At 57.3% G+C, this 10738-nt stretch overlaps 1 protein-coding gene across 1 annotated transcript in view; it reads left to right on the top strand.

The window, feature by feature from the left end:
- The window catches only part of SPEG (SPEG complex locus), a 59045-nt gene extending 50278 nt beyond the window's left edge, over window positions 1–8767 (top strand). The window contains exons 32-43 of the mRNA XM_011932353.1: window positions 6–211; window positions 485–616; window positions 3330–3446; window positions 3631–3798; window positions 3912–4034; window positions 4179–4346; window positions 4460–5063; window positions 5532–5771; window positions 5856–6079; window positions 6933–7008; window positions 7248–7397; window positions 7731–8767. Of these exons, the coding sequence (XP_011787743.1) occupies window positions 6–211; window positions 485–616; window positions 3330–3446; window positions 3631–3798; window positions 3912–4034; window positions 4179–4346; window positions 4460–5063; window positions 5532–5771; window positions 5856–6079; window positions 6933–7008; window positions 7248–7397; window positions 7731–7923 (2401 nt within the window). The 3' untranslated portion in view covers window positions 7924–8767. The remainder of the gene's footprint in view (window positions 1–5; window positions 212–484; window positions 617–3329; window positions 3447–3630; window positions 3799–3911; window positions 4035–4178; window positions 4347–4459; window positions 5064–5531; window positions 5772–5855; window positions 6080–6932; window positions 7009–7247; window positions 7398–7730) is intronic.
- Window positions 8768–10738: the final 1971 nt, after the last annotated feature.

Raw genomic sequence — 10738 nt, 5'->3', positions numbered from 1 at the left:
CGGTTGCAGCGCAGCGGCAGCAGCGAGGACTCGGGGGGCGCGTCGGGCCGCAGCACACCGCTATTCGGACGGCTTCGCAGGGCCACGTCCGAGGGCGAGAGTCTGCGGCGCCTCGGCCTTCCGCACAATCAGTTGGCCGCCCAGGCCGGCGCCACCACGCCTTCCGCGGAGTCCCTGGGCTCCGAGGCCAGCGCCACGTCGGGCTCCTCAGGTGAGGAGGGGCAGGGATAGGGCAGCAGGTGCAGAGGAGGGTGGGGTGCGCTGGAGAGAGGCTGTGGGAGGAGCAGAGGGGCTGGGGACACCACGAGGGCAGGCTGAGGTCCCGAGGGTGGAGTCGGCAAGGCTGGAGGGGAGGAAAGCAGGGGTGGCAGCAGGGCAGGGTGGGGCTAGGTGTTCCTTCTGGTTCTCTGGGCTGAGGGCTGCAGAGAGATGTGAACTTGCTGGTACCGACTGAGCAAGTGCTAATGGGCCTGGGTCTTCACAGCTCCAGGGGAAAGCCGAAGCCGGCTCCGCTGGGGCTTCTCTCGGCAGCGGAAGGACAAGGGGTTATCGCAATCAAACCTGTCTGCCAGCGTCCAAGAGGAGCTGGGTCACCAGTACGTGCGCAGTGAGTCAGGTAATAGAGGCCTGCTGGGTGAGGACCCTCCTCCCCTCCTGCTCTCCCCTACCCATATCAGGGAGCTGTCATGGCTGGTGAGAGGTGGGCCACCTTGACAAGCCTAGTGGAAGGGGTCTGCTCAGACTACTATAACAATAGCAGTAGCTGCCATTCATTACAGAAGCTAAGTGTTCTATTACACACGTTATAAGCACTGCCTTATTCAATCCTGCAGCATTGCTTGGGAAATCTTAGTATCACTGTCTCTGTTGTACAGGTGAGGAAACGGGCTTAGTGATGCTAAGGATCTGTCCAAGTCGCAGGGCTAGTAAGTGGAGCAGCTGAAGTTGAACTGTGTGACCTTCTGCAGCCAGGTCCCGGAAGCGGCTTCAGGACACCATACTTATGTCTGTCAGGGACTGGCCTCCTCTCTCCTGGGAGACCCTAGATTTCTGTAACTGGCTGCACTTTTCAAGGAGCTCAAGATACAGGGCTCTCCTGCCCCCACAGTCCCCCCTTTAGATGTGTGTGTGCTTGGGTGTGTACCCAAAGACACTCACTTTCTCTCCAGCCTAGAGGACCACGACCTGTCTTGTGCCCCTTAAGTCTCCATTGCCCTGCAGCTCCGAACACTTGACTGCCCCTCCCTGACCCTTCTGTACAGAAAAGCAGCCTTCGGAGCTCTTTGCTAGCTCTTTGCCCTCTTCTGTTTCTCTGCCTGAGTGTCCTGGAGCTCCAGATAGGGCGGCATTCCCCATGCGGGGTCACCCCATCCCCCCTGAAAAAGGCGCATTACTCAAGGATGACAAGCAAAGGCTTTGGGAGGTTGGGTTTTCCAGAGCAGCATGCAGGAAAGGAGAGAGTCCGTGAAGCCAGGCTATGTGCAGGATCTTGACAAGCCACCAGTCCTGTTCTTCCCCCATTTCCTGGTAAAACTCAGAATGGAGTGGCTGTCAAGTCTTGCCTCAGCTGGGCCTGTAGGGATTGTGTCCAGCCTTGGCCAGGGCAAAGGGGGCTGCAGTGAGAGAAAAAGAGGGAGGGAAGGGCCACTCGTGGGGAAGGGAGGGTGGAGAATGAGGGGGAAAGAAAGCAATCAGCCAGCAGAGAGGCCTGGGGACAGCTGATCCCTTCCCACCTGGGGCCTCCCTCCCGGCCCAGTTTTGCTTATGCAGCTGATTTCCTGCCTAGGCAGTGTCCCCTTACCTTATCCGCTCCCTGTTCTCTGCAGAAACAAGGCTGTCCTAGTCCACTTTAACAACCAGGGCTGGCCCCTGGGAATGGGGGTGGGGCTGGCGGGGCTGGCAGGGCTGGGCCCGGGTCACTTTCACCTCTGAGAGAGGTGGCCTCTCTCTCTCTCTCCCTGCTACCCAGTACCCTCACTTGGCCTGGAGGCAGCCATTGAGAAACTGTGTTCACATTGCCTTGTTGGAGCCTCAGTGTGGGACCCCTCCTTGGGGAGCAGTGGGGTACAGCGGGAAGGGGGCACACTGCCATCCTGATCACCACTCCTGCTGAGTACTCCTCTCCTGCCTGGCTCATCCCCACTCCCAGTCCCCCACAATTCTTCAGACAGGCAGCAGCTGGGGCTCCCAAGGCTCCTCAGCTTTCTCTGCCCAGGTGAATAAAATCCACCCCCAAGTCCTCCCCTATCCCCACCCTTCACCCACCACCCCCCATGGCCAAACTGGGATTCTTCTAAAGGGATATTCCCAGGGATCATGCACTCAAATCCTCAGGGCACTAAGGAGTCACAGGCTGACTACATTGGAGGAAGGAAAACTGGTCTCATCCCTAGCCCTACCATGTGCACAGCCACCAGCTAGCTGCGAAGGCAGCTTCTCTGCTTTGCTGAAACAGCCTTTCTCTGGGGGTCTGCTCCATGCTTCTCTGCTGGCCATATTATTGAGATAATGCTAGCAACAAGAAAAGTTAGTATTTATAATCAGTTACTGTATGGCAGGCACTTGACATGCCTTTGTAATTGTCACAGCAAGAATCCTGTGGGCGCGGTATTATTTTCCTTGATTTATAGATTAGAAATGGAGCTTCTGAGAGAGTAAATGACTTGCCCAAGGTCAGGCAGATACTGTCTCTTGACCCTTCAAAAGCTCTCACCACTTAATTGACCTGAAGGAGTATATAGGAGACCTACGACCCTGTCCCCGGATGGCAGGTGGGAAGAGGGGCCTGGAGGCCGACACGCTTCCAGGATCTGCCCACATTTTCCTAGACTGCAACTCTTTTGAGACTGTGTGTTCTGAAAGAACATTCCTCATTCGGTCCCATCTCAGCTCAGGTCACTAACTCATCTCAATTCTTTTCTCACTTGCCCTATTGTGCCCCAGAGAGGGTGTGTCTTGCAGGATCTTAACCATTATAGTTTTTCAATATTTGTTTGCTTTTATTTTATTTAACAAATGCTTATAGATCACTTAATTAGTGCCAGGCCCTGCTCTCAGTGATTTACAAGCCCATGACATAAGTAGCATCATCAATAGTCAGTGCAAGGAAAAAGCAGTCCAGCACAGTGAGGGCCTGGGGAAAGTGATGCTCGCCCCAAAGAAAATTCTTGAAGGCATGGCCTGGGGTTCCACTTTCCACATCTGCCTGGTAAGAGACAAGGTTTCGTGCTGCTTCCTGATGGCTGTTTGCAGGCCTTCTCCACCCCTCCCTCAGCGGTAAGTGGGTCAGGGCCCCCACAGACAGATGGCTGTCTCTGCTTTTCCTCCAGACTTCCCCCCAGTCTTCCACATCAAACTCAAGGACCAGGTGCTGCTGGAGGGGGAGGCAGCCACCCTGCTCTGCCTGCCAGCAGCCTGCCCTGCACCGCACATCTCCTGGATGAAAGGTAAGGAAACTGCCTCTCACAGAGAGGGAGGCCAGCAAGTGGCCCTGAGCCCAGGGGATGGGAGGGGCTAGGCCAGGGTGGGGGCTGAGCATGGTTGCCGGGATGTTGGAGTGGGGAGTGAGTGAGGGGGCCTGGACATGTGCTAGCTCACTCAGCAGCTCCTCCTGCTTCTCCCTGTCTCCAGACAAGAAGTCACTGAGGTCAGAGCCCTCAGTGATCATCGTGTCCTGCAAAGATGGGCGGCAGCTGCTCAGCATCCCCCGGGTGGGCAAGCGGCACGCCGGGCTCTATGAGTGCTCAGCCACCAACGTCCTGGGCAGCATCACCAGCTCCTGTACCGTGGCTGTGGCCCGTGAGCCTGGGGCAGGGCCCCGGGGAGGGTAGTGAGGGGGATGGCGGGGCAGGGCTTGAGGGGCTCTTAGCTGGGGTGTAGGGGCTCACTGGGACTCTTCTTTCTCTTGCCAGGAGTCCCAGGAAAGCTAGCTCCTCCAGAGGTGCCCCAGACCTACCAGGACACGGCGCTGGTGCTGTGGAAGCCGGGAGACAGCCGGGCACCTTGCACGTATACCCTGGAGCGGCGAGTGGATGGTGAGGATGGGGCAGCCGGAGGGTGGGGGGGAGCGGCAGGGGGAGTCTGGGAAGGCCAGTGCCCTCCCGGGCTCCACAGATAGCACTGTGGGAGCTGGGGCCACCCCTTCTGTGACCTCAGCCCCTCCCCCATACTGCCTATAGGGGAGTCTGTGTGGCACCCTGTGAGCTCAGGCATCCCCGACTGTTACTACAACGTGAGCCACCTGCCAGTTGGCACGACTGTGAGGTTCCGTGTGGCCTGTGCCAACCGTGCTGGGCAGGGGCCCTTCAGCAACCCTTCTGAGAAGGTCTTTGTCAGGGGCGCTCAAGGTCAGTGCAATGGTGTGGGGTGGGGGAGGAAGGGGGCCCTGAGCATAGGGTTTTTGTGGAGCACCATGGCCTTGCCCCAAGACACCGTGGTGATGATTTTCTTTGTCTCTTAGATTCTTCAGCTGTGCCATCTGCTGCCCACCAAGAGGCCCCTGTCACCTCAGGGCCAGCCAGGGCCCCGCCTCCTGACTCTCCTACCTCACTGGCCCCACCCCCAGCTCCTGCTGCCCCCACCCCCCCGTCAGTCACTGTCAGCCCCTCATCTCCCCCCACAGCCCCCAGCCAGGCCTTGTCCTCGCTCAAGGCTGTGGGTCCGCCACCCCAGACCCCTCCACGAAGACACAGGGGCCTGCAGGCTGCCCGGCAAGCAGAGCCCACCCCACCCAGTACCCAGGTCACCCCAAGTGAGCCCAAGTCTTTCGTCCTTGACACTGGGACCCCAAGCCCAGCCTCTACTCCTCAAGGGGTTAAACCAGCGTCTTCCTCTACTCCTGTGTTTGTGATGACTTCCTTCGTGTCTGCACCACCAGCCCCTGAGCCCCCAGCCCCTGAGCCCCCTCCCGAGCCTACCAAGGTGACTGTGCAGAGTCTCAGCCCAGCCAAGGAGGTGGTCAGCTCCCCTGGGAGCAGTCCCCGAAGCTCTCCCAGGCCTGAGGGTACCACTCTTCGACAGGGCCCCCCTCAGAAACCCTACACTTTCCTGGAGGAGAAAGCCAGGCAAGCAGGGCTGGGGAAGGGAAGAGGACATAGGGGAGTGGGTCAAATGTCTGGAGCGCATGGCTTTGGAGACATGACCAGACGGTACTGGCTGGGGTGAGGGGAGGTGCTGAGACCTGGGTTATTAGAATCATTGAGTTTAAATGTGCCAGACTACACTGCGGGCTTTAGCCATGTGATCTCATCGAATCTTCGCAACTCTGAGAGACACTGCGCTGTTAGCATCGCCCACTTCACAGGTGGCAAAACTGAGGTTAGAGAAGCTCTGGGATTTACCTAAGTTACAGAGCCAGTGAGTGGCAAAGCTGGGACTGGAAGCCTGATTTCTAGGATTGAACTCTGGAGCCCACACCGGAACTGCTGCATTCTTGCCCCTAGGGGTCCCTGCTCTCCTCCGTTAGCCTTCACTGTGGAAGTGTTCCCCTCCTCTCCTCTGAGCCTGTGGTAACCCTCCCCACCGACACACAGGGGCCGCTTTGGTGTTGTGCGAGCGTGCCGGGAGAACGCCACGGGGCGAACGTTCGTGGCCAAGATCGTGCCCTATGCTGCCGAGGGCAAGCGGCGGGTCCTGCAGGAGTACGAGGTGCTGCGGACCCTGCACCATGAGCGGATCATGTCCCTGCACGAGGCCTACATCACCCCTCGGTACCTCGTGCTCATTGCTGAGAGCTGCGGCAACCGGGAGCTCCTCTGTGGGCTCAGTGACAGGTAGCTGGGCATTCTGGGGGAGTAGGGAGGAAGAGGTAGGGGAGGCTGGGCCGGGTGTCATCTGCTGCACCCCTGCTCTCCCAGGTTCCGGTATTCTGAGGACGACGTGGCCACTTACGTGGTGCAGCTGCTACAAGGCCTGGACTACCTCCACAGCCGCCATGTGCTCCACCTAGACATCAAGCCAGACAACCTGCTGTTGGCCCCTGACAACGCCCTCAAGATCGTGGACTTCGGCAGTGCCCAGCCCTACAACCCCCAGGCCCTTCAGCCCCTTGGCCACCGCACGGGCACGCTGGAGTTCATGGGTGAGGGGACCAGCTGCCAGCCAGGGTGGGGACAGGGCACTGCCAGAGAGGCAGCAGCCAGGGCTCACCCCACTTCACTTACATATGTGCCACTTATTGAGTGATTACTGTATGCAAGCAATGAATGAAGTATGTGGATTTTTCTTCCAATTGATCTTTACAGTAACCATGGAGTGTGGCACAATATTAGCCCCCTTTTACAGATAAGGAAACTGAGGTGCACATCTGATGTTAAGGATTTGTGCAATCAGACAATTATAAATGCTGGAGGCGGGATTTGCTAAAGCCAAAAAGACAGGAGAATCAATTATTATTTTATTTAAATAAGGAGAACCAGCTACCATTGAGCAACCTGCTAAAGGCTTGATGTTCATGATCTCTCTTCCTTAGTGTGGTTCTACAGGCCACACTTTACAGATGAGGCTATGGAGAGCCAGGCAGGTTTAGTAAATCGCCCAGGGTCCCATAGCTAGAAAGGGCAGGTCTGGGATTAGAACCAGCCAGGCTGATTTTAAAGGCTTTTAATCTTGGTGTCAGCCACACTCTTTGTGAATGGAAGCCATACCTTGGAGCTGATCCAAGGAAGCTTGTCACCCTGCTTCTCAGCCCCTCTGGAGTTCTGGGGACCCCCTCCATTTTGTGCCCGGGCTAATTCCTCAGGTGTCCCATATGTCTCTTGGGGTATGCCACCACCTCTGTTCTGCCTATTGGCCTTCAGGGCCTGCCACTTCGGTCATTCCCATGGTCTGGTGACCTGGGCATTGTCCTGCTGCTCAAGCACCCAGGGACCTCCCCCGCCCCCACTTCCCTGCCACCAGGAAGCTGGGTCAGCTTGGCCTCTGTCTCCTGTCAGCTCCGGAGATGGTGAAGGGAGAACCCATCGGCTCTGCCACGGACATCTGGGGAGCGGGTGTGCTCACTTACATTATGTGAGTGTCCCCTACCCGCCACAGCCCTCTCTGCCCACACAGTGAGCTCCCGGACTCACCTTCTACCAACACCCTCTCCCCCATGCCCCATCTCCCCTGTACACACATCACACCGCACACTCACACTCAGGTACAGAGTAGCATGGTCCTGAGCACTGTGCACCCGACACTAATGTCCTTCCGGGCCTGGGTGTTGGCCTCCAGTCTGCCTGTGTCAGTCAAGCTATCTTCCCCAACAGGCTCAGTGGACGCTCCCCGTTCTATGAGCCAGACCCCCAGGAAACGGAGGCTCGGATTGTGGGGGGCCGCTTTGATGCCTTCCAGCTATACCCCAACACATCCCAGAGCGCCACCCTCTTCTTGCGAAAGGTCCTCTCAGTACATCCCTGGTGAGTGAGCCCCACACCTGCCATCCCCCAGTGTCACCTGCCCCTGGCCGGGCCTGTGCCAGAGATTCCCCAGCTCCTCCCCTGCTCTTAGGAAGAAGTCTGCTGCTTCTACTAAATGGTCATACTACTTACCATTTAAAGCCTGAGGCAACCCCATGCAAGGCAGAATCACTGTCCCCATTCCAGAGACTGGGGAACTGAGCTCTTGAGCTGCCCAAGATCACACATGTAGGGGTGGATCCAGGATTGGGACATGGGTCTGCAGGAGGACAGAGCCCTGGCAGCTCCCAGAGCCATCCTTCCAGGCTCATTGTCCCTGGCTCTGCCTGGCAGGAGCCGGCCCTCCCTGCAGGACTGCCTGGCCCACCCATGGTTGCAGGACGCCTACCTGATGAAACTGCGCCGCCAGACGCTCACCTTCACCACCAACCGGCTCAAGGAGTTCTTGGGCGAGCAGAGGCGGCGCCGGGCTGAGGCCGCCACCCGCCACAAGGTGCTGCTGCGCTCCTACCCTGGCGGCCCCTAGAGGCACGGACCACAGCCAGGCCTCGGGCTTCAACTGGGGTTCCCACCAATGCCACGGGACATTCCAGGGCCCACGCTGAGCCAGGCGGGCCTGGGGCTTCGGTTACCACCAGCAGCAGCATCTGGCCGGGCTCTTACCTCATAGACCTGCAAGGACAGAGACCCCAGGGCCTCGACCTGATGCCACCCCAGGCCAAAGCCACAGTGGGAGACCTGTTGGCCAGGCTGGGCAGGGTGGGAACAGGCAGAGGGACAAGAGGGGAATGGGAAAGTGGAGAGGAAAAGAAGTCGAGGGACAGGAAGGAGGAGGCTCTAGGAAGGTTCTGGGTTGGGGGTCAGTGCATCTCAGGGAGCACCAAGGAAGATGGGCATGGCTGGAGAGGAGGAAGAGGAAGGAACCCAGGGTGTCAGGGCAGTAGGCTGGGAGTCAGTGTGGCAAAGCAGGGGCAGGACACAGATACAGTGGCAAGGGGCCAGGGCTGGGACGTGAGAGAAGGCAGTGAGGCGGTGGAGGGAGAAGAGAGGACTCAGGTGGAGGTGGGGTGGGCCAGCTGTCAGCATCCCTTAGAGGAGAAACATGGAGAGCCGGAGGCCAGCAGTCACTCAGCTCGCTCTGTCCTCCTGTCCAGTGGATGCAGCCCCGGGCACCCTCTGCTGGCCCAAGGATGTCCCCACCACCCCTCCATGGCCTTTGGCCTTCTTCCCATTCATATTTATTTATTTATTGACTTTTATGAAGTTTCCCCTTTCATCCGATCCCTACTGCCCATGTTGTCCTGACCATCCCTCCCAGCCATCCAGCTGTCTGTCTGTCTGTCACAAGGAAATAAAAATGGCAAGCAGCATAACCTGTGTGTCTGTTGGGAGGTATGGCTGGAGGGGAAGATTGCTGGGAAGGGGTGAGTCCGGGACAGGGGCATTTAGCCCTCTCTGGGCATTCCCCAACACACACATTCCAGAATATACCAGCTAGCACTTTGGGTCCTTCCAACCCCCTCCTCTGACCCTCCTGGCCCCTCACCTCTCCTTATTCCTGGAGGGAGGGGAGACTGTGGTCTGCTTCTCCCCTTGCAGTTTCTGGAATGCTGGCAGATCCACTGAACCCCTGCAACCAGGCTCTGGTAGCCCCCACCTCTTGTCACATGTTCCCTCATCACAATGTGGGGGATGCTGGGCTCTGAAATAGGCCAGCCCTCACCCCACTCCTGGCTCAGCCTCATTCACTCTGCCCAGAAGACAGGCAGGAGTTCTGGTCCTGACCCCTGGAGCAGAGTGGGTTTCATCCTGATGGTTGGCAAGAGTAGGTAGTGTGAGGAGCTGCAGAAGAAACCAGGACAAGGAGGTTAAGGTGGCTGGATCACCTGAGGTCAGGAGTTCAAGACCAGCCTGGCCAACATGGTGAAACCCCATCTCTACTAAAAATACAAAAATTAGTCAGGCGTGGTGGTGCATGCCTGTAATCCTAACTACTCAGGAGACTGAGGCAGGAGAATTGCTTGAACCTGGGAGGTGGAGGTTGCAATGAGCCAACGACTGCACTCCAGCCTGGGCGATAGAGCAAGACTCCATCTCAAAGAGAAACACTAGGACAGGCCCACGCCCCTCACCCTCCATGTCACAGCACAAATCAGAGCACATGGAGAGCACCAGCTGGGAATGCTCTGGTCTGCTGTGTCCAGCATTTTCCTAGGACTAAGGGACACACTAGCCTGGACCTTCTTGTCCGCATGGCAAGTTAGGAGGTCTGCTGGGTGCTAAAGCACCTCGATTCTAGCCACAACCCTGCAATGCTATAGAATGGTCACTGGGATCTAGGACTGAGCTGCCCTGCACTGAGGTTGGGGATGAGGGGTTGGGGGGTTGGCGGGGACCCAGATCTCCTTGTCTCCAGAGGAAATGCTCCCCTCATCCCCACCTTCAAAATTCTGCTCTTGGCAAAGTAAAAGGAACAAAGCCTCTGACCAGGGTAGAGAGAGTTGACACCGCTGTGCTGCTGATGGAGGTTGAGGGCCCCTTGACTCCAGCTCAGACAACCCTTTTGCTCAGCCCAGCCCAGCCTCTCTAGCTTCTCAGGACCCCAGGGAAGAGGCAAGCCTCATCATCATAAAATAACAGGATGTTAAAACCAGCTGGAAGGGACCAGAACAACGCCTTGCCTACCTGTCATTTTAGCGATGAAGATATACAGTTTGCCTGTGAGAATCTCCAATCCCCTACACACTGCAAGTGTTTCATATAAAAATGAGGTGCCTGAACTTGTATCTTGATAAACGGTAAAATTCCTCTCCCGTCCCCCCTCTGATCTTGAGCTCCCTTCCCATCTCCATTGGAAATGGCATGTGAACTGCTTGTTCCAAACCCGGAGGAGCAAAGGTAATTTATGTCAGCAGAGCTAAGTCAAAATTGTTCTGATCAAAAGGTGACAGTGCCCCCACACTAGGGCGGGTAGTTCCAATGAATGGAAGCAACGCTTCTGCCAGGTGCCCAGCCTGGGCAGACTGGCCTCCAGGCAAGCCCCAGAGGGGTTAACTGAACCCCTTTACCCCAGGTGGTCTGATGCCCCGCTGCACCAATTTATGCCCCCAAAAAGGACTTGGGCAGACCTCGGGTTGGGGCCAGTAGTGGTGCTAATCTCCAAGGACAGTGCAGTCTAAACAGCCCCTACCATGTGACATCGAGGGGAGTGAATGGGGATAGGGATGGCATGGAGGGGCTGCTATTCTCAAAAATCTTTCCCGTCCCCTCCCGGTTTATCTCAGTTTACCACCAGGGGGCACAGTGTGGAAGTGACAACCCTGGACTCCTGGGGTTGGGAG

The sequence above is a fragment of the Colobus angolensis genome, unplaced genomic scaffold (assembly GCF_000951035.1).
Source record: "Colobus angolensis palliatus isolate OR3802 unplaced genomic scaffold, Cang.pa_1.0 Scaffold95, whole genome shotgun sequence".
Taxonomy (NCBI): domain Eukaryota; kingdom Metazoa; phylum Chordata; class Mammalia; order Primates; family Cercopithecidae; genus Colobus; species Colobus angolensis.
This window is presented reverse-complemented; position numbering and strand designations above follow the sequence as displayed.